This window comes from Pseudorasbora parva, chromosome 15 (assembly GCF_024679245.1).
Source record: "Pseudorasbora parva isolate DD20220531a chromosome 15, ASM2467924v1, whole genome shotgun sequence".
Lineage (NCBI taxonomy): Eukaryota > Metazoa > Chordata > Actinopteri > Cypriniformes > Gobionidae > Pseudorasbora > Pseudorasbora parva.
In genome coordinates, this window is record NC_090186.1 from 32,943,709 (window position 1) to 32,967,664 (window position 23,956).

General features: G+C 36.8%; 1 protein-coding gene across 1 annotated transcript in view; it reads right to left on the bottom strand.

The window, feature by feature from the left end:
• Window positions 1-639: 639 nt before the first annotated feature.
• The window catches only part of LOC137041044 (uncharacterized), a 55,895-nt gene continuing 32,578 nt past the window's right edge, over window positions 640-23,956 (bottom strand). Inside the window, exons 11-30 of the mRNA XM_067416969.1 lie at window positions 22,477-22,623; window positions 22,163-22,309; window positions 19,346-19,492; window positions 18,060-18,206; window positions 12,567-13,082; window positions 11,291-11,353; window positions 9,984-10,043; window positions 9,534-9,634; window positions 8,911-8,975; window positions 8,649-8,803; window positions 8,367-8,564; window positions 4,052-4,252; window positions 3,804-3,947; window positions 3,534-3,709; window positions 3,264-3,434; window positions 1,553-2,899; window positions 1,240-1,281; window positions 1,027-1,089; window positions 864-930; window positions 640-777 (exon numbers count right to left, since the gene is read on the bottom strand). Coding sequence (XP_067273070.1) covers window positions 695-777; window positions 864-930; window positions 1,027-1,089; window positions 1,240-1,281; window positions 1,553-2,899; window positions 3,264-3,434; window positions 3,534-3,709; window positions 3,804-3,947; window positions 4,052-4,252; window positions 8,367-8,564; window positions 8,649-8,803; window positions 8,911-8,975; window positions 9,534-9,634; window positions 9,984-10,043; window positions 11,291-11,353; window positions 12,567-13,082; window positions 18,060-18,206; window positions 19,346-19,492; window positions 22,163-22,309; window positions 22,477-22,623 — 4,040 coding nt within the window. The 3' untranslated portion in view covers window positions 640-694. The remainder of the gene's footprint in view (window positions 778-863; window positions 931-1,026; window positions 1,090-1,239; window positions 1,282-1,552; window positions 2,900-3,263; window positions 3,435-3,533; window positions 3,710-3,803; window positions 3,948-4,051; window positions 4,253-8,366; window positions 8,565-8,648; window positions 8,804-8,910; window positions 8,976-9,533; window positions 9,635-9,983; window positions 10,044-11,290; window positions 11,354-12,566; window positions 13,083-18,059; window positions 18,207-19,345; window positions 19,493-22,162; window positions 22,310-22,476; window positions 22,624-23,956) is intronic.

A 23,956-nucleotide genomic window follows, 5' to 3' on the forward strand; every position in this document is an offset into this window, starting at 1 on the left:
CCTCGGTTGTAACGATTGGTTATTTCAGTCAAAGTTGCTCTTCTATCAGCTTGAATCCGTTGGCCCATTCTCTTCTGACCTCTACATCAACAAGGCATTTTCGCCCACAGGACTGCCGCATACTGGATGTTTTTCCCTTCTTCCATTCTTTGTAAACCCTAGAAATGTTTGTGCATGAAAATCCCAGTAACTGAGCAGATTGTGAAATACTCAGACCGGCCCGTCTGGCACCAACAACCATGCCACGCTCAAAATTGCTTAAATCACCTTTCTTTCCCATTCTGACATTCAGTTTGGAGTTCAGGAGATTGTCTTGACAAGGACCACACCCCTAAATGCATTGAAGCAACTGCCATGTGATTGGTTAATTAGATAATTACATTAATGAGAAATTGAACAGGTATTCCTAATTATCCTTTAGCTGAGTATATAGCTCTACATTATTGATATAATTTTTGTTATAAATAAAAGTGCATCCAAGCATGCAAATAATAGCTTTTATGGCAAAAAAGCATCTCAGCATTATAATAAAATGTATCCTTAATTAAACATTAGATCTGTAGACTTTTAGCCATTTTTATTGATATTTCAGAACATAAAAACACTTTTTCCCAGTAATTAGTAACAGATCACATATACTTAGTGTTTGGAAAAATATTTAATAAAGTAGACTGATAGTTAATAAAGTAGTTGATTATGCATTCATAACAGTATCTGAGCCACTGGAGATGTTTGAAGATGTCGCTGCAGACATATCTGAATTTATGTTGTACATATCTGCAAATAATGATACATTTTTTTTTAAAAAAAAATTAAAATTATTTATTTATATAAAATCTATACATTTTAATAGTGAAACATACTTCTTCTCCTACGCATCCTTTGAAAGAAACCTGGTCCACTTGAAGATGATGGTCCTGCACTAGTACTCTGTAATGTAGAGATTTAAGATATCAGCTGTGAACTGAGTACATCAATCATTAGAAAGAACTCATGGATCAGACACATTGTTTTGTTGTCATTTACCCTGGTACGGTTAGAGCTGGTGAAGTTCCTTAGTGACAGCCTTCCTGCCAGTGCCTCACGGGTCTGTAATCATATGTGACAAAATGAGTTAAAGCACTGCAGTAGAACTGAACACCTCTAAGATCATTTTAACAAAAAGATTAACACAGTGACTTACACAATGGTTTGTCAAATTGTTAAAAAAAGCTATAAAAAAATAATACTATTTCATACCTTGCTGTCTAAAAGCGTTCCAAACACCAAAATAAAAAATCCCTGCAGAAGTTTTACAAATATATGAGGAAAATGTTATGAGTAAAACAAGTTGTAATGCTGCTCAGTGTTATACTTATAACAACATTAGAAATATTTTTTGCATTTTTGTGAGGCTTTAAAATAAATTATTTTAAGTACAGAATAATTTCTGCATTATTTGCATTACAATTATTGCTTTAAAGTTAGCATATAAAAAGTATAACCTTAATATAATATAATAATCAAAATATAACCTTAATATAAAATTAAAAACAGAAAGACAAAGTGATACCTGCAGTGAATTGAGGAGTGCAAACACCACATGAATGCCTAATTCACGGGACACCATTGTTCCAATTCCAAATCCCCATGTTAATCCAAAAATAGGAGTCAATATGGCCACACATCGGGCAATGACCACCAGGGCATGTTTCTCATCTGGTTGAGTTGCAGCACCAACTCCTCTCCTCAACATCTTACACAGGACCACAATCAAAACCACAAGGTTTATGGCTACAATAGTGAGAGCTGGAATCACAAATGCCAGCAGGGCCTTAGACTCATCCCAGTTCAGCCAGCAAGCAGATTGTTTCGTGATATAATTTTGTGGTCCAGCTGTCGACGCAACTGTAATGACCGCTATGAGCAAAGGCGCACCATAACCGACTATGAAGGCGATGGCCATCATTTTGGCCCTTGACATTTGGGACAAGACCATGACTGTCCGGTAAAAGAGCAACAGCGCTGAAATTAACATCCAGAAGAAAAGAGCCAGGTAAAAAAAGTGCATGAAGAAAACCGCTGGACTGCAGCGACCCACTGATGTTGGCTGCTCTGGTTCTGCGACTGCGGCTCCAATGATAAAACAGATGTTTGCGATCAGCAGGGAAACGGCAATGTTGACTATAGAGACATGTCGCATGTATGATGTGTCATTTCTAGTTATTGACTTCCATACGATACTCTCAATAATGAGGCATAAAATCAAACTGGCCAATGAAATAGCAACACCAATGTAAGTTATATAGGCTAAGGCTTTGCTATCAAGGGGAAATGGTGACATTAGGATTGAAAAAGAGGTTGTGTGGTTGCATTCACACGTAACTGTTGTATTTACTGAGAGCTTTACTTTACATCCAGTGGAATCCCATGCGTCAAGATTGAAGTTCCAAAAGACACACTGAGGATTTCCCAAAGACTGATTAGTAATGCCAAAGGCAAAAGAAATGTTGCTAAGCGTTTGGTTAGCGTTAACAATTACCACATCTCCATTGATGATGGAAACTGATTTTGTGCTGTCATTATTACTAGTATTTCTAGTAGGTAGGACTTTGTCGAGATTTGTGAATACTATAACAGTTAAGGCAGTTGGTCCAAAAACCTGTGGTATCAGAATTTCAGTACTTGAGTTTGGCAGGCTTGATATTCCACTATATGATGTATTTACTATTGTTCTGTTTAACTGAAGAGATGATGTGCTATCAATAGCAAAATTGTCATTTGTGAGACGTTTACTTATATTCTCAACAGCGCCCAGAAGGTTAATGCTGGTGTTATCTGATGTGCTGTTTTTATTCAGTTTTTTCCATGAATTATTGGTCTCATTTGATACAAGGATGTCCACTGTTTGAAGGAAATTCTGTAAAATAAATTCATGCTTAGTAGAAACAATTGTATTTCATCTGATAAATATTATTCAAAACCAGAATTTAATAGACATTTTAGAATGCATAAATATTTATCAGATTTTAAAATGAATTATAAACATAACTCAAGAGAATCAAAAGATTGTTTCAGAAAATGATGTATGATGCATAAATATGACTAAATATTTGCATTATATTTTGCTAATGAAAAATACTGCCCACATGTTAGCAGGTATTTGTATTCAACAACAAATATCTTATACAAGCAAGTTTTATAAAACACACTTTTTTTCTTCTGTGAGGAACGCACAATTCGCCAAGAAAACAAAAAACAAACACACACTTGAATATACATACCTCCATCACAATCTTATTGATGGTAATTTTTTTTGAGAGACTAGCAATGCTTACGAGTATCCCAACTATTGTTTTGACAGTCAGAGGAGACTGTGTTATCTCCTGATTATATTGTAATGTAGCATTACTGAGCTGAGCCACAAACTCTGGTATCTGCTCCACAACCAAACCCTAAATTACAATTAAAAAACAAGACATTTCAGAAATATTTAAAGTGGATCATAGTTTTTTTCTTTATGTTTTACTATTAAATAGACAACAATAGATTACCTCAACTTTCTTTTGAAGGTCTTTGATTACTTTAACTACACAGTCATTCTGTAATTCTTCCCATTTTTTTGATAGGGAACACTTATAAATTATAGTGCCTTCTTTGCCTTTTTCACAGGCTCCTGTTACAGTTTCATCAATTTTTCCAACTCCATGGAAGTCATTACAGTCAAATGCTGTAAGTCAGCAAAAATCGATTATTTGTTTTAAACAACTGAAACAGATAAATTAACTTGCTTCTGAATTATGTAAAGAACAATTTTGCCTCACCTCCTGTGACTAAGGTAACTGTGACACTGTTCCAGCTGTAACTGAAAGTTTGTAGCGCTGGTTGGTTCTTGGTTCGACATGTAAAGGTTTTTTCCCCACAATTATCACTCTGGATTTGATATTTTAATATGAGACAGCTGCCATCTGATTGCATAAAATGGGTAAATACAAGAGTTGGAACATATTTAGAATATTGAGTTTTTTTCCTCAGTGCAACTGATAATAATTATATAAATATCTGTACAAACCTTTTGAAATATTCATCCCATTGATTTCGTCCCACACAACATCATAATTATCTTCACAGCAAGATATTTGGATGGTCTGGGCATTACACAGAATCTTTCTCTTCGTCATATTCATCAGGATATTGGGACGTGGCTCAAGAAATATTGTTTGCCACTGTACATAAGGTAATGAGGGCCTTTCGATAATACAGGAGTATTTACCTGCAAGTGAAAAAATTGCATACATATGTAACTTTTAAGTTATTCATTTCTAAAGCAAATAATAATAATAATAATTTTCTATTGGTTTACTTTCTACAAAACAAACAACAACAAAAACAACAAAATCTACAATGGTTTTAACACCTGACATTATTTTGAGCAGGTAATGCATGAAAATATTTTTAAACTCTTATAAGAGTTTAAAGTGTGAGAAACCACAGACATGACGATAAGAAATCATAGATTTAACTGTGATTTCCTCTGGTCTAGTGTGTGGAGTGTCACGATTATGATCATGAAAGCACACCACACAAGAACAGATTCCATTCACAATAACAGAGTCCTGCCTGTGAACACAGGAAATCTCTCGCACCAAAACATCTCAAACGTGACTTTCAAGAAAACAGACATGGCGAACGACCGTCAAGAAGAAATTGCACTTATAGTTATGGCAGGGGTGTCAAACTCAGTTCTTGGAGGGCCACCGCCCTGCAGAGTTTAGCTTTAACCCTAATTAAACACACCTGATCCAGATAATCAAGTCCTTCAGGCGTATTTGAAAACTAGAGGTATGTGTGTTGGAACAGAGTTGGAGCTAAACTCTGCAGGGCTATGGCCCTCCAGGAACTGAGTTTGACACCCCTGGTGTATGGGATGCTTTTTACAGGAAATTTGCAGGGGGAATGGGAAATCTTTAGAAAAAGTCATGGAGATGTACATGAAATAAAATGTACATGTTACAGCCATAGACAAAAAAACAAAACAAAAAACTAGGTTACAGCAAGCTGGAGGTGAGTCTTCCATCGCAGCTTGCTTTCTGATTTGGTATATTGTTTTGTTTCACGTGCTAATCTCCATATAACAATATATATAAGTGCTTGTGTCCTTGTGTCAGGATTTCTGTTGAATACATGTTGAAAATGTACGGTTCAAGTTTGGGGTGGCTCTAACTTTCTTTCTATCTTGTTTCCAATCACTCTTAACACACTTCACACCACAGGAATATATGACAAGATAAACTGCAGAACCATCAAAATAGTCGGAACTTCACTTACGATTGTCGGAAGGGAAGAAATCGGCCCAAAATCACCTCGATTATCTTTCTGTGTACACCCAGCATAAAGGTGCCCAAATTTGCCCCTTAAACTAATATCCAAGTGTATATTCATGCATCTATCTAAGTAAAAATAACATTACTAATCAAACTTTAATTGCAATTCAAGTGAACTTTCTATTGCCTGATGTTAAATTGTGGACATTTCAGTTTTTATATTTTTCCAACTAAACAGAAACTGTATAAAAGTGACAACACATCTCAAACACATCTGCAACTACACAGGATATCAGTTTATGAACAGTACAAGGGGAAGGGCTGATTTATTAATATCAACTGAGTACTGTGACTGGACAGGTAATTAATATTATAGGCTCAGTCTTCCCTATATAGAGATTTAACCAACCCGATCACATGTAAATGCGTATAAATAGTATGAGTGTGCAATGTCGTGGAATATATACCCCAAAACTCATTTTGGCGTGCATATGATATGCTGTTTTTCGCGTGCATATGATACGCACTTTATGGCGTATGTATGACACACTCTTGGGTAGGTTTAGGGTAGTGGGGTGGGGGGTTCATATGTATAATATGCAATAAAGTGCGTATCATATGCACGCAAAAAACAACTTGGCATACACACGCCAATATGAGTTTTGCCGTATACATTCAAGACATTGCACACTCGTACTATTTATACACATTTTCGTAAAATCCGGCTGATTTTTCAGTCCACTTACTACGGCTGTTCTGGATGTGGCGCCATTTGAATGTATGTGGATGTGGAAAGTAGACGGCAAGATCTTTACTAAACATCTTAAATTTAGGTCCAAACATCTTAAAACATGTCCAAACCATCTCAACCTGCCTCTCTAACTTTGTCTCCGAAACATCTCACATCTCTGATGTACTCATTCCTGATCCTATCCATCCTCATCACTCCCAAAGAGAACCTCAGCATCTTCAGCTCTGCTACCTCTAGATCTTCCTCCTGTCTTTTCCTCAGTGCAACTGTCTCCAAACCATACAACATCGCTGGTCTCACTACCGTCCTGTACACCTATCCTTTTATTCTTGCTGGTACTCTTTTATCACACTACAGGCCTGACACTTTTCTCCACCCATTCCAACCTGCCTGCACACGCTTCTTCACCTCTTTTCCACACTCCCCATTGCTCTGGACTGTTGACCCTAAGTACTTAAAATCCTGCACCTTCTTTACCTCTTCTCCCTGTAACCTCACTGTTCCACTTGGTTCCCTCTCATTCACACACATGTATTCTGTCTTGCTGCAACTAACTTTCATTCCTCTTCTCTCCAGAGCAAACTTCCACCTCTCTAGACTTTCCTCCACCTGCCCCTGCTCTCACTACAGATCACAATGTCATCCGCAAACACCATAGTCCATGGAGATTCCTGTCTGACCTCATCTGTCAGCCTGTCCATCACCACCGCATTAACATTTATAATTTTGTGCTGCATAGAAGAAAGTCATTTGTTTGGAATGACATGAGCTGGGCCGGACTTCAGGCCGGGTAATCTCACACCTATCCAGGCCATCCCATACATCCACAAAATTATTTGAAACCACAGAGAAAGGAGAACCATAGTTTTTGTAAGGGTAAGGCCATCATTTAAAAAAAATCTTAAATTTGTTCATTTAAAGTATCACATTAGGACAATGTGTTGTTGTGATTTTATCTTATTACACGGCTCTGTGGAATACTTGATTCTGATTGGTCAATCACGCATTCCAGCAGTATGTTATTCCTAGATAACAACCACCAAAATGAATAACACACTGCTCATCTGGATAATATGTGTTATCTTGACCGGTACTACTTAGGGTGAATTCAGGTTGATTGGGAGATTGTTTGCCATTGAGATGAGACTTGAAAAAGTGTCCCATTCAACCTAAAGTCACCCTATATGCTTAACGCTGTTGTTGACTGTCTGGCGCCATCTTGTGATGGCTGTAAAAAACGTAATCGCCATGGGTTACAATGGAAGATTTATAAGGTTTACTTTATAAAATTTTAAATATGAATATTTTTCTTACACAATTGCATTGATTGGATTCGATTCAGAAGGCCTCTGTTAACCCATAGGAGCCGTGTTTAGATTTATGCTAGCCACGACTTTTTTTTAAAAACTGATTATATTCATCAAAAAGAAGAATGTCATATCCACCCAGGATGACTTGAGGGTGAGTAAATCATAGGTTAATTTTCATTTTTGGGTGAACTAACCCTTTCAGCATTCATTTCAACATAAAGTAAAAACAAATCTTCAGCAATAGATAAAGGCTTAAAGCAGGTTGGAACTGTTTTTCTTCGCAGAAGCTTTGCGTAAGACAATATTTTGTGTCTAATTTACTTGAGACAAGCCTTGTAACAAGCAGGATAATATACACCCAGCCAGTTGTTATCGCAGAATGAGCCCTTTCAGAGTGATGCAAGACTCCTGATCACTCTGCCAGGGCTTATTCTGCAATAACAACCGGCTGGGTGTACATTATCCCTTACTTAACCACTGTAGCATATTTACAGGGGAAATTGACCTGCATTTGAAGTCCTGCAGAGGCCCGTCATTTTGCTACATTTAGTTTTTTTTTTTAATTTTCCCTCAATGCTCCACCTGACTGCTTCCTCAGTTTCTTCGAGTCCCTCACATTAATCACTCGAAACCACTTAGCAGACGCACAGAGCGCACATGAACGAAACGTAGAGTTGCCAGTCAAGACTAACCGTTTCATGATTTATTATTGATTAATTGTCGAAGGCCAAAAAAAAAAAAGATCACTTTAGTACATTGGGTCAATTATATATAATTAAAAAGGCAATTATATATAATTTAAATAATAAAAAAGAAAATAACAAATGCTCCCGATGGTCAGTGCAGGCCTGGACATGAGAATTTTTTTTTTTATAAGCATACCTAAATACAATTGTGGTGCCCTCTTTTGTGAAACAAGACAAGATCAGTCAGTCATGTAAGATATCACTGATAGAGAGGACAAAGATAAATAAGGACAAAGATAAATTATGTGTGACTCACCATTGTCTCTCTCGGTAGCATTGTTCACAGTTAGAGTTGTACTGTCAGGTGAAATGAAGTATCTATCTGTGTAAAGTGTAGGATCTTGGTCATTCACTCTCCATGTCATTGCACCCTGAACAGACTCTGGGCGAGTACATCTCAGCTCCATTTTTTGAAAGGGATACCATTTTTCAGCATTTGACAGGTTTGTTTGTACTGAAAGCAAAAATGTATACAGCTTCATGAAGGAGAATATGAATATGTTTAAAATGTTTAGAATTAGACGATGGCAACCCTTACCACTTTCAGAAAAAGCATTCAGAGCTAAAGGGATTTCTGTATTCTCGAGAGCTTTAAAAACATTTAAGTTTGCTGATGAAAAGTCATTGCCGTTGGGGTTGCTGAGGCTGTTGGTTTTTACTTGAAATTCAAAGTCTGCTATAATGCTACCAGGCCTATGAAGCAACACAAAAAAACACAACAATTGAGAAAATGCTGTTTTAACATGAGGCAAAAACTCAAATGGAAATTTTGGAGTGAATGTTCAGATCATAGACATTACCTGAAGCGAGTCACGGTTAGTGAACCACTAACGTAGGAAGGCACATTTTTGTAACTTGTATCAATCTGTTAAAAACCAGTGTAGATTAGTAAGTATGCTAGACCTATGGTAAAACTGAAATAAACAATATAGTTTTCAAAATGAAATTACAAGAACCAGAGATATATCATTTTTATGAATTATATATCTAATGTGATTTAGCTTGACAATTAATCATATATCCTCAGAAAATGTCTATTTTGACATTTGACATGGAACATTGTATCCTTTACTCGTCCTCAAGTTGTTCCAAACCTGAATGAGTTTATTTCTTCTGCTAATCACAAAATAGGATATTTTGAAAAATATGGGTAATCAAACTTGCTGGTGGATATTGACTTCTATAGTAGGAAAATAAAAATTAAAAAATACAATGGAAGTCAATGGCTACCTTCAACTGTCTGGTTACCACACATATTCTTTAAAATATCTTGTTTTGTGTTCAGCAGAAGAAAGAAACTCATACAGGTTTGAAACAACATGAGGGTGAGTAAATGATGCATTTTTTGGGTTAAATGTCCTTTTCTTTTTTAACTACGCATAAACAATCAATATATTTAATATGTAACATTTTAAATACTCACCTCTGACTTAATTTTATCAGCATAACGTTTGAACTTATTACTACTGGGGTCGTTGAGGCTGGTATCAAAATCTTGATTTATTGTCATTGACCATTTACGAACTAAAACCAACAACAACAACAACAAAAAATAAGTGCATTTATTCATCTATTTCAGTCATGTGGATTTTTCTGTTAATTCACCATATTTATGACAACCAGCAAGGTAAAAATAATGTCAGTAACTATAAAACTGACTTTTATTGTATTCACTAGTCAGTAAGCAAATTTACATTAAAAAAAACTGCTTTAAACTGAATTCTATGCAAAATTAGACCTTCACTTTAAAGAGTTGACAGGACTGCTATCAATATATGAAGCTATCAATGACATTTTAATAATTGTAAAAACATTTGTTATATGTTTTGTCATTATATTTATTGTCTGGTAATTAGTTTTATATGGTACATACCTGATGTTGGTGAAGTAGTTACAGGTATTGGTCGTGAAGTAGTTGTAAGTATTGGTGGTGCTAGTGGCAATTAAACCCAAAACAATGAATCAAAAAGAGAAATTATCCAATGAACAAAGAGCATCTGAACATTTCTGAACATGCTAACAATAAATCAGTGTTTTTTAAAGTTTGCATTTAGGCAATTTCTTGAATTGCACAAAGCCATCTATCAAAAAAACAATAACAAATAGGTACTTCACTTCATTAGAGATAGGATTGGTCACTGAAATTATGCTATCATTCTTAAACTTAAAACTTCTAATTAAAGTTATATTATGTGTGTTGTCATCAAATACATTGTGTGGTATATCTGTTTTTTATCTGTTTTTTTTTTTGTTTTTTTTGTTTTTTTTACAGTACATAGTGGTGTTGTGGTAGTTGTTGGTGCTAGTGATAATGAAACCAAAAACAATCAATCAAAACAAAATAGAAATGATCCAAGTAACAATGAACATCTGAACATTTCTGAATATGTAAAACATTTTTTTTGCATTTAAGCAATATCTTGAATTGCACAAAGCCATCCATTAAAAATGCAAAGTTAAAAACAAAAACAACTTGGTCATTTTGGCTGAATTTAAAGCTATCATTATTAAAGGTCCCGATCTTCGCGATTCCATCTTTCAAACTTTAGTTAGTGTGTAATGTTGCTGTTAGAGCATAAATAATACCTGTAAAATTATAAAACTCAAAGTTCAATGCCAAGCGAGATATTTTATTTAACAGAAGTTCCCTTTCAAAGCCTACAGCGAACGGTCGGTTTGGACTACACCCCTGCACTTCCTTCAGGAATGACATCACTGGAACAGTTTGTTTGTTGACTAACCCTCCGGCCACAAGAATACACAAAATAGGGGGTGCGCATTAAGCGCTTGCATCTCCCCGTTATGGTAAGAGGTGGGACCTTTCCAGGCAAAGTGCACTAAGCTGCTGTCCAATCACAACACGGGAAGCGCTGGCCTAATCAGTACTCGTTACTTATTACTGAAGGAGGGACTTCATAGAACAAGGAAATCATCAGGCCGTTTTTAGGACAGAGAAAACAGCGGTGTACAGATAAGTAAATTGTGTAAAAAAAACTGTGTTTTTTTACACGCGAAACATGAACCCATGTTATATTGCACACTGTAAACATAATCAAAGCTTCGAAAACGCGAGAAGAACGGGACCTTTAAACTTAACTTCTAAAAACTGTTAAAAAAGTAATATGTGTGTTGTCAGTCAAATACATTGTTTGGTATATCATTATTTTTAACAGTACATACCTGATGTTGTCGTAGTAGGTGTAGATGTTGTAGTAGTTGTAGTTGTCGTTGGTGTTGGTAGTGCTAGTGATGATAACACCAAAAACAATCAATCAAAACAAAAGAGAAATGATTCTATAAACAATACAGACATCTGAACAACGTAAATAAATGGTTAGAAAACTAAAACAATAAATAGATACTTCACTTGTGTTACAATCAATAGTGAGAGTGCCTGTGATTTCTACTAGAGGTCACTCTACTCCCAACTACACTCACTCACTCCCTCACTAACTCATTTCCCAATACTCACTGCCTGGACTCATCATCCCTTCGTGCAGTATGATACAACTTTTTAAAAGGTTCTATTATGTGTTACATATTACACACACTTTAAAGCTGCATTAATACAAATGCATTGTAGTGCTCACATGAACCGCATCATGGTTGAACTACGGTAGTAAATGTCTTTACTACCTTTCTGGGCCTTGAAAGTTGCAATGACTGAATGACATTGCTGCCTATGGATGGTTCAGAAACCTCTAGGATTTCATAAAAAAATATCTTAATTTGTGTTTAGAAGATGAACGAAGGTCTTACAGGTTTGAAACGACATGAGGGTGAGTAATTACAGTTCCCTTTCATTCAGTCATTCCGAGTAACATCAGTGACTGACGAATGGGGGTTTTTCGCTTAGAAGCCTATCAACTTCGAGATCTAGAAAACACCCAATGGCAGTGTCAATGCCATGGGCATGCGAGATTTGCATGCGTGATTCCACCTACCCACGTGGGTATATAAGGAAGTAGCTGGCATGTTCGCATTATGTTTCTGCTTTGGAGCCAAGAGTTACATACCTCTTCACTCCAAAAGCCTTCTGAATTATCTGTCAGTTCTTTGAGATGACAAGACCTTCCAGTCGGTGTTGGTGTCAACGGTGCGTTCCAGCGATCGCATACTTCCTGCCTGCTGGTCTGACGATACGGTATCCAGTTGGTGTGTGGTCCCTGGGCGCTTCGGCATTGACTGCGAGGTTATCCTCTCACAAAAAGAGTTCACACGTGGCACGTCCTTTTAAGGGATGTCTCGCCCGTGTGCTTCTGGGTGCGGTCGGTCTCTGCCACCTTCTGATGGGCACAATCACTGCCTGACGTGTTTGGGCTTTCAGCACGCTCAGGCAGTGCTTGTGGATGAGTCGTGTTCCCACTGCGGGAATATGGCCATCTCTGTGTTGCGGTCGAGACTCAATGAGCTCCGTGCAGCAGCGAGAGTCCCCTCTGCCACACCCCTATCTGACATGCAAGCGTCACTTCGGCTGGTGGCCAGGGTGACCTGAGGGTGATGGTGTGGAATACAGCTCCAACTCTCATGCCTCGGCCAACACCCCGCTCTAGTGCACCGGTACCTGCAAGCGTTGTGATGGAGCCCGCGGCTTCGGCTGCCCCACGGGTTTCGTTCGGTGCTCCAGAGGACAACGAGATGTTGGTCGCCGCATCGCATGGTGGGCTAGAGTCCTCTGAGGATGATGATTCGGCTGTGCTGCCATCCTCGGATGTGCCAGCATTGCCCGAGTCAGACTCAGTTGACAGCCATGCTTGTCCGGGCAGCCACGACGCTTGAGTTGGAGTGGAACCCTCCGCCCCGACCTGAGCACTCACGGCTGGATTGAATTTTGGGTGCACCACTTCAGGACAGCCGTCCTGCCATGCCCCTAATTCCTTTCTTCCCAGAAGTGCATGAAGAGATTGCGCACTCATGGAGGGCCCAGCTGTCCTCTTGCGAGCGTTTGACAACCTCTTCCGCCTTCTCTGCCCTTGATGGGGTGGCAGCTAAAGGGTACACTGGGATTCCCCTGGTGGAGCGTTCTGTGGCGATGCGACTGTGTCCCCAGAGCGCCTCCTCCTGGCGTAGCGATCCTAAGATCCAAAGCCTGTAGATTCTCATCTTCAATGGTGGCGAAATCCTACAGAGCTGTGGGGCAGGCCGCTGCTTCTTTGCATGCCATGGCAACCCTCCAGGCCTACCAGGCCAAGTTGCTGTGCGACATGCACAAGGGTGGGGCCGACCCAGAGCTCAGAGATGAGTTGCGTGCCGCGACCGACCTCACCCTCCGGGCGACGAAGGTTACCACACGCTCCATGGGTTGTGTGATATCCACAGCTGTGGTCCAGGGGGACACCTGTGGCTCAACCTGGCAGATATGCGGGACACCGACTGAACACGTTTCCTCAACGCCCCCATATCCCAGGCTGGGCTATTCGGTGGCACGGTCGAGAGCTTCGCTCAACAGTTCTCGGCCGCCCAGAAGCAGACTCAGGCCATCAAACATATACTGCCCTAGCGGCCCACTGCTGCACCCAAAGCGCCGCCGGCACAGTTGCCCCAGCCTCCTCCCGAAAATTCGAAAGACCGCCGCCGTTCGCCAGTTTCTGTGTTTACTAGAAGCATGCAAACGCAACTCGCCCGTCGTTATTATGGCCCTGCGCACCGACTCTATACACAATGTGATTGGCCCGTCCAGATTGAGAGGAATACAGCTCAGAAGGGTATTGAGAGTTCCTAAACGACACTTGCGGGCAGATTAAATTTGCTGCCGCTAGGGTGCGTCTAGATTTCTAAGCTAGCCGATTTGTAGATTGTACACACAAATATTCAGAGAATTTTTGTGTTTTTGCCGATTTCCCGTTCATATCCTATGGTCAGTCATTTATGACCAAAGACAATGAATGCTGCTTTTATTTATTTTTTACGACCAATTAGCATGCTCGACTCTTGATCCCAGTTTTTTTTGTGTTTACATACCTAATGCTAAAAAAGTCACCAAGTTTCATATCATTCCAATGAAGCTGTGATTTTTAGAATTTTAAAACAACGTTTTTCGGTCAGAAATGACAGAAAAGCACCAGAGGGTTAAATTGGGACCCTCTATTCATCAGTCACTGACGTTACTCGGAGTGACTGAATGAAAGGGAACGTCTCGGTTATGTATTTAACCCTCGTTCCCTGAGGAGGGAACGGAGATATCACGTCCGTATGCCATATCCGCTGTACCGCTGAACGGGAGCTCAGCTTGGCTCCTCAGTAGGTAAACATAATGCAAACATGCCAGCTACTTCCTTATATACCCACAGGGGAAGGCGGAATCACGCATGCAAATATCGTATGCCCATGGCATTGGCACTGCTATTGGCCGTTTTCTAGATCTCAAAGTTGATAGGCTTCTAAGCGAAACCCCCATTCATCAGTCACTGACGTTACGTCTCCGTTCACTCCTCAGGGAACTAGGGTTACATACGTAACCGAGACGTTTTCATTTTTGGGTGAACTAATCAACAATAAAAGTCAACTTAAAAGTCAACAGAAGGTGTTAAAGATGTCCTTAAAGGACAACTCTGGCGAATTTTTAAGTTTATCATGATCGTTATACCTTTGTGAGTACAGTCTATATTAAAAAAAAAAAAACGAACCGGATTGGTGCTTGCAACACGGAGTTATTACAGTTAATGCCCAGAGCCCCCACTCAGCTTAGAGTGGAATAGAATGTAATTTTTCACATGTATACTATGAGCTTTTTCTATCAATCATTTGCATGTGTTATTGCTGTTTATAGGGAGGTTTGGGTCTGACACGTTATATCCACTCTTGCAGGAGCAATTGTAACTCCCAACAGCGTTGTTGCAGATTGAGTTTGGACCACAGACCTCTGATCTCTCGACACATTCATTCACATCTTTAGTAAAAAAAAAGTTCAGAGGAAAATAACAGTTCGGATCACTCATTCTTTGGCATCTTTGCAACAGATTAATTATTTACAAAAATGTTATCCAAAATAAAAATCACAAAGAAAAACTCTAGCTAATAATTTAAGGTTAGAGTAATCAAATCTGAATATTAACTGTACCTCTACATGTGTTATTGATGCTGATGGTGAGATTTGAGTTTGTTGCAGTGAATCCATCCAAACATGAGCAATTGTAACTTCCTATTTCATTTGTGCAGTTGGAATTTGGACCGCATATAGAAGGACTGAAACGACATTCATCTATATCTAGAGTGGGAAAATAATTGTCATTTGTTTTAATACATACACATATAAAGACATAAAAGATGAAAAACAAGTGGCATCTCACCAAGTAATACACTAACATAACTATAGGCATATAAGAAGAATATGGATGGAGAAAGTACAATATTAACATCTTTAAACACAAATGGCCAGAAAATAAGGATTTTGAACAGCAGCGTGTGCAACAGAAAGAAACTAACAAACATTATTTATCCACTCAAATTACTCAGAATCTTTGTAATGAATTTGGAATATAAGCTTTTTCTATAAATCATACCTTTACATGTGTTATTGCTGTATATAGGGAGGTTTGGGTCTGTCACATTATATCCACTCTTGCACGAGCAATTGTAACTCCCAACAGTGTTGGTGCAGATTGAGTTTGGACCACAGACGTCTGATCTCTCGACACATTCATTCACATCTTTAGTAAAATGAAGTTCAGAGGAAAATAACAGTTCAGATCACTCATTCTTTGGCATCTTTGCAACAGACTGATTTATTTACAAAAATGTGATTCAAAGTAAAAATCACAAGGATAAACTCTAGCTAATAATTAAAGGTTAGAGTAAACAAATCTGAATGTTAACAGTACCTCTACATGTGTTATTGATGCTGATGGGGAGATTTGAGTTTGTTGCAGTGAATCCATCCAAACATGAGCAATTGTAACTTCCTATTTCATTTGTGCAGTTGGAATCTGGGCCACATACAGATGGACTGAACCGACATTCATCTATATCTATGGGGGAAACAAATGTAATGTACTTACAAATATCAACAACTAAAAACTTGTTAGACATCTTGAGTCTAAAAACATCAACATCCATACTAGAAGAATAAGAACCAAGAAATGACAATACATACATTTTTTACACACAAATAACTTTTCATAGCTCCTGTATGGTAACAATTGCACTAAAATGACAAATAATTATTGAGGAAATGTGGGGAACTCTTAGAGTTTTGACTAACATCACCAATAAGTATGTATTCAAAACATGATTTGAGATGTTTCTGTTAACATTAGTTTTGGGGAAAAACGAACACAACTAACACAGAAAAATAATTGGTTACACTTTATTTTGATAGTCCACTTTAGACATTCTACTAACTATAAGTAACTTTGCAACTACATGTCAGCTAACTCTCATTAGAGTATTAGTAGACTGTCAGTAGACTGGTAGGTTACGGTTAGGTGTTAGGGTTCGGATTAGTAGAATAAGTTGAATTGTAGTTGCCAATTTACTTATAGTCAGTAGAATGTCTGTTGGGGGACCGACAAAATAAAGTTTTAGTAAACATTAATAAGAAAGTCTACAAATACTCTAATGACAGTTAGTTGACATGTAGTTGCAAAGTTACTTAGTAGAATGTCTAAAGTGGACTATCAAAATAAAGTGTTACCAAATAATTAGTGTATCCGTTACCAAATATTGTACTTTTTCACATGTATACTATGAGCTTTTCTATCAATCATACCTTTGCATGTGTTATTGCTGTTTATAGGGAGGTTTGGGTCTGTTATGTTATATCCACTCTTGCACGAGCAATTGTAACTCCCAACAGTGTTGTTGCAGATTGAGTTTGGACCACAGACCTCTGATCTCTCGACACATTCATTCACATCTTTAGTAAAAAAAAAGTTCAGAGGAAAATAACAGTTCGGATCACTCATTCTTTGGCATCTTTGCAACAGACTGATTTATTTACAAAAATGTTATCCAAAGTAAAAATCACAAAGATAAACTCTAGCTAATAATTTAAAGGACAACTCCGGTGAGAAATGAACCTAGGGGTAATTAACAGATGGTTACAGAGTAGATCGTTCTCTGTGATGCGTTTTCATGGAAATCGAATGTTAAGAGTTTTATCTTTAAAAACAGATTAGCTTGTAACACTAGTCTATGGGGCACAGAGTATTGAAATTAAATTGCTAGTTAATACCACTAACAAGGCTAAAAATAGCCTCACACTAACACAGTAGCATAATGAAGGTCCCAACATGCAAACCGAAGCATTGAGAACTTTGTAAGAGTACAAACAGTTTAATAAGAAGACACTTTTTAAACATAGTGCATTACGCGTTCACGGACAGGCGCCATCTTGGAAAACAGTCTCGACTCATCGAGCGACGAGAGCTTTGCTAAGTGATGAACTGTGACTTGGAATCTCATATGGTCCGTTGTTTCCGGAAGAAAACACTGAACACAACAGAGAAAATAAATAAATAAAAATAAAAATGTCCAGGTTATTACATTTCACAAACGTAATTCCTATCGACCAGCTCACTTAGAACAGCGCTCGTAGATCGATTCATCGAGACGGTTTTTCGAGATGGTGCCTGTCCGTGAACGCGTAAGGCACTATGTTTACAACGTATCTTCTTATTAAACTGTTTGTACTCTTACAAAGTTCTCAATGCTTCGGTTTGCATGTAGGGACCCTCATTATGCTCCCGTGTTAGTGTGAGGCTATTTTTAGCCTTGTTAGTGGTATTAACTAGCGATTTAATTTTACCACCCTGTGTCTACCCTGTGCCCCATAGAGTAGTGTTATAAGCTAATCTGTTTTGAGAGATAAAACTCTTTACATTAGATTTTCAAGAAAACGCATCCCAGAGAACGATCTACTCGGTAACCATCTGTTAATTACCCCTTGGTTCATTTCTCACCGGAGTTGTCCTTTAAGGTTAGAGTAATCAAATCTGAATGTTAACTGTACCTCTACATGTGTTATTGATGCTGATGGTGAGATTTGAGTTTGTTGCAGTGAATCCATCCAAACATGAGCAATTGTAACTTCCTATTTCATTTGTGCAGTTGGAATTTGGACCGCATATAGAAGGACTGAAACGACATTCATCTATATCTAGAATGGGAAAATAATTGTCATTTGTTTTAATACATACACATATAAAGACATAAAATATGAAAAACAAGTGGCATCTCTCCAAGTAATACACTAACATAAATATAGGCATATAAGAAGAATATGGATGGAGAAAGTATAATTTTAACATCTTTAAACACAAATGACCAGAAAATGAAGATTTTGAACAGTAGCGTGTGCAACAGAAAGAAACTAACAAACATTATTTATCCACTCAAATTACTTAGAATCTTTGTAATGAATTTGGAATATAAGCTTTTTCTATAAATCATACCTTTACATGTGTTATTGCTGTATATAGGGAGGTTTGGGTCTGTTACATTATATCCACTCTTGCACGAGCAATTGTAACTCCCAACAGTGTTGTTGCAGATTGAGTTTGGACCACAGACATCTGATCTCTCGACACATTCATTCACATCTTTAGTAAAAACAAGTTAAGGGAAAAAAACAGTTTGGGTCAGTTTAATCTTATTCCTTGGCATATTTACAATATAATGCTTCATTTACAAAATTCAAAGTAAAAATTATAAGGACAAAAACTATAGATAATTATGCAAGGTTAGAGTAAACAGATATGAACTGTACCTCTACAAGTGTTATTGATGCTGATGGTGAGATTTAAGTTTGTTGCAGTGAATCCATCCAAACATGAGCAATTGTAACTTCCTATTTCATTTGTGCAGTTGGAATCTGGGCCACATACAGATGGACTGAACCGACATTCATCTATATCTATGGGGGAAACGAATGTAATGTACATACAAATATCAACAACTAAAAACTTGTTAGACATCTTGTGTCTAAAACCATCAACATCTACACTAGAAGAATAAGAACCGCAAAATGACAATATATACATGTTTTACACACAAATAACCTTTCATCGCTCCTGTATGGTAACAATTGCACTAAAATGACAAATAATTATTGAGGAAATGTGGGGAACTCTTAGAGTTTTGACTAACATCACCAATAAGTATGTATTCAAAACATAATTTGAGATGTTTCTCTTAACATTGGTTTTGGGAAAAAAACAAAAAAAAATTATTAGTGTATCCGTTACCAAATATTGTACTTTCTCACATGTATACTATGAGCTTTTCTATCAATCATACCTTTACATGTGTTATTGCTGTTTATAGGGAGGTTTGGGTCTGTTACGTTATATCCACTCTTGCACGAGCAATTGTAACTCCCAACAGTGTTGTTGCAGATTGAGTTTGGACCACAGACGTCTGATCTCTCGACACATTCATTCACATCTTTATTTTAAAAAAGTTCAGAGGAAAATAACAGTTCGGATCACTCATTCTTTGGCATCTTTGCAACAGACTGATTTAATTACAAAATGTTATCCAAAGTAAAAATCACAAAGATAAACTCTAGCTAATAATTTAAGGTTAGAGTAATCAAATCTGAATGTTAACTGTACCTCTACATGTGTTATTGATGCTGATGGTGAGATTTGAGTTTGTTGCAGTGAATCCATCCAAACATGAGCAATTGTAACTTCCTATTTCATTTGTGCAGTTGGAATCTGGGCCACATACAGATGGACTGAACCGACATTCATCTATATCTATGGGGGAAACAAATGTAATGTACTTACAAATATCAACAACTAAAAACTTGTTAGACATCTTGTGTCTAAAAACATCAACATCTATACTAGAAGAATAAGAACCAAGAAATAACAATATATATATTTTTTTTTACAAACAAATAACCTTTCATCGCTCCTGTATGGTAACAATTGCACTAAAATTACAAATAATTATTGAGGAAATGTGGGGAACTCTTAGAGTTTTGACTAACATCCCCAATAAGTATGTATTCAAAACATAATTTGAGATGTTACTGTTAACATTAGTTTTGGGAAAAAAAACGAACACAAAAAAAAAATTAGTGTATCCGTTACCAAATATTGTACTTTCTCACATGTATACTATGAGCTTTTCTATCAATCATACCTTTGCATGTGTTATTGCTGTTTATAGGGAGGTTTGGGTCTGTTACGTTATATCCACTTTTGCACGAGCAATTGTAACTCCCAACAGTGTTGTTGCAGATTGAGTTTGGACCACAGACGTCTGATCTCTCGACACATTCATTCACATCTTTAGTAAAAACAAGTTAAGGGAAAATTAACAGTTTGGGTCAGTTTAATCTTATTTCTTGGCATATTTACAATATAATGCTTCATTTACAAAATTCAAAGTAAAAATTATAAGGACAAAAACTATAGATAATTATGCAAGGTTAGAGTAAACAGATATGAACTGTACCTCTACATGTGTTATTGATGCTGATGGTGAGATTTGAGTTTGTTGCAGTGAATCCATCCAAACATGAGCAATTGTAACTTCCTATTTCATTTGTGCAGTTGGAATCTGGGCCACATACAGATGTACTGAACCGACATTCATCTATATCTATGGGGGAAACAAATGTAATGTACTTACAAATATCATCAACTAAAAACTTGTTAGACATCTTGTGTCTAAAAACACCAACATCTATACTAGAAGAATAAGAACCAAGAAATGACAATATATCCATTTTTTACACACAAATAACCTTTCATCGCTCCTGTATGGTAACAATTGCACTAAAATGACAAATAATTATTGAGGAAATGTGGGAAACTCTTAGAGTTTTGACTAACATCACCAATAAGTATGTATTCAAAACATAATTTGAGATGTTTCTGTTAACATTAGTTTTGGGAAAAAACGAACACAACTAACACAGAAAAATAATTGGTTACACTTTATTTTGATAGTCCACTTTAGACATTCTACTAACTATAAGTAACTTTGCAACTACATGTCAGCTAACTCTCATTAGAGTATTAGTAGACTGTCAGTAGACTGGTAGGTTACGGTTAGGTGTTAGGGTTTGGATTAGTAGAATAAGTTGAATTGTAGTTGCCAATTTACTTATAGTCAGTAGAATGTCTGTTGGGGGACCGACAAAATAAAGTTTTAGTAAACATTAATAAGAAAGTCTACAAATACTCTAATGACAGTTAGTTGACATGTAGTTGCAAAGTTACTTAGTAGAATGTCTAAAGTGGACTATCAAAATAAAGTGTTACCAAATAATTAGTGTATCCGTTACCAAATATTGTACTTTTTCACATGTATACTATGAGCTTTTCTATCAATCATACCTTTGCATGTGTTATTGCTTTTTATAGGGAGGTTTGGGTCTGTTACGTTATATCCACTCTTGCACGAGCAATTGTAACTCCCAACAGTGTTGTTGCAGATTGAGTTTGGACCACAGACCTCTGATCTCTCGACACATTCATTCACATCTTTATTTTAAAAAAGTTTAGAGGAAAATAACAGTTCGGATCACTCATTCTTTGGCATCTTTGCAACAGACCGATTTATTTACAAAAATGTTATCCAAAGTAAAAATCACAAAGATCAACTCTAGCTAATAATTTAAGGTTAGAGTAAACAAATCTGAATGTTAACTGTACCTCTACATGTGTTATTGATGCTGATGGTGAGATTTGAGTTTGTTGCAGTGAATCCATCCAAACATGAGCAATTGTAACTTCCTATTTCATTTGTGCAGTTGGAATTTGGACCGCATATAGAAGGACTGAAACGACATTCATCTGTATCTAGAGTGGAAAAATAATTGTCATTTGTTTTAATACATACACATATAAAGACATAAAATATGAAAAACAAGTGGCATCTCTCCAAGTAATACACTCACATAACTATAGGCATATAAGAAGAATATGGATGGAGAAAGTATAATTTTAACATCTTTAAACACAAATGACCAGAAAATTAAGATTTTGAACAGTAGCGTGTGCAACAGAAAGAAACTAACAAACATTATTTATCCACTCACATTACTCAGAATCTTTGTAATGAATTTGGAATATAAGCTTTTTCTATAAATCATACCTTTGCATGTGTTATTGCTGTTTATAGGGAGGTTTGGGTCTGTTACGTTATATCCACTCTTGCACGAGCAATTGTAACTCCCAACAGTGTTGTTGCAGATTGAGTTTGGACCACAGACGTCTGATCTCTCGACGCATTCATTCACATCTTTAGTAAAAACAAGTTAAGGGAAAATTAACAGTTTGGGTCAGTTTAATCTTATTCCTTGGAATATTTACAATATAATGCTTCATTTACAAAATCAAAGTAAAAATTATAAGGACAAAAACTATAGATAATTATGCAAGGTTAGAGTAAACAGATATGAACTGTACCTCTACATGTGTTATTGATGCTGATTGTGAGATTTGAGTTTGTTGCAGTGAATCCATCCAAACATGAGCAATTGTAACTTCCTATTTCATTTGTGCAGTTGGAATCTGGGCCACATACAGATGGACTGAACCGACATTCATCTATATCTATGGAGGAAACAAATGTAATGTACATACAAATATCAACAACTAAAAACTTTTTAGACATCTTGTGTCTAAAAACACCAACATCTATACTAGAAGAATAAGAACCGCAAAATTACAATATATACATGTTTTACACATAAATAACCTTTCATAGCTCCTGTATGGTAACAATTACACTAAAATGACAAATAATTATTGAGGAAATGTGGGGAACTCTTAGAGTTTTGACTAACATCACCAATAAGTATGTATTCAAAACATAATTTGAGATGTTACTGTTAACATTAGTTTTGGGAAAAAAACGAACACAAAAAATAATTAGTGTATCCGTTACCAAATATTGTACTTTCTCACATGTATACTATGAGCTTTTCTATCAATCATACCTTTGCATGTGTTATTGCTGTTTATAGGGAGGTTTGGGTCTGTTACGTTATATCCACTCTTGCACGAGCAATTGTAACTCCCAACAGTGTTGTTGCAGATTGAGTTTGGACCACAGACCTCTGATCTCTCGACACATTCATTCATATCTTTATTAAAAAAAAGTTCAGAGGAAAATAACAGTTCAGATCACTCATTTTTTGGCATCTTTGCAACAGACTGATTTATTTACAAAAATGTTATCCAAAGTAAAAATCACAAAGATAAACTCTAGCTAATAATTTAAGGTTAGAGTAATCAAATCTGAATGTTAACTGTACCTCTACATGTGTTATTGATGCTGATGGTGAGATTTGAGTTTGTTGCAGTGAATCCATCCAAACATGAGCAATTGTAACTTCCTATTTCATTTGTGCAGTTGGAATTTGGACCGCATATAGAAGGACTAAAATGACATTCATCTGTATCTAGAGTTGGAAAATAATTGTCATTTGTTTTAATACATGCACATATAAAGACATAAAATATGAAAAACAAGTGGCATCTCACCAAGTAATACACTAACATAACTATAGGCATATAAGAAGAATATGGATGGAGAAAGTACAATTTTAACATCTTTAAACACAAATGACCAGAAAATAAAGATTTTGAACAGCAGCGTGTGCAACAGAAAGAAACTAACAAACATTATTTATCCACTCACATTACTCAGAATCTTTGTAATGAATTTGGAATATAAGATTTTTCTATAAATCATACCTTTGCATGTGTTATTGCTGTTTATAGGGAGGTTTGGGTCTGTTACGTTATATCCACTCTTGCACAAGCAATTGTAACTCCCAACAGTGTTGGTGCAGATTGAGTTTGGACCACAGACCTCTGATCTCTCGACACATTCATTCACATCTTTATTAAAAAAAAAGTTCAGAGTAAAATAACAGCTCGG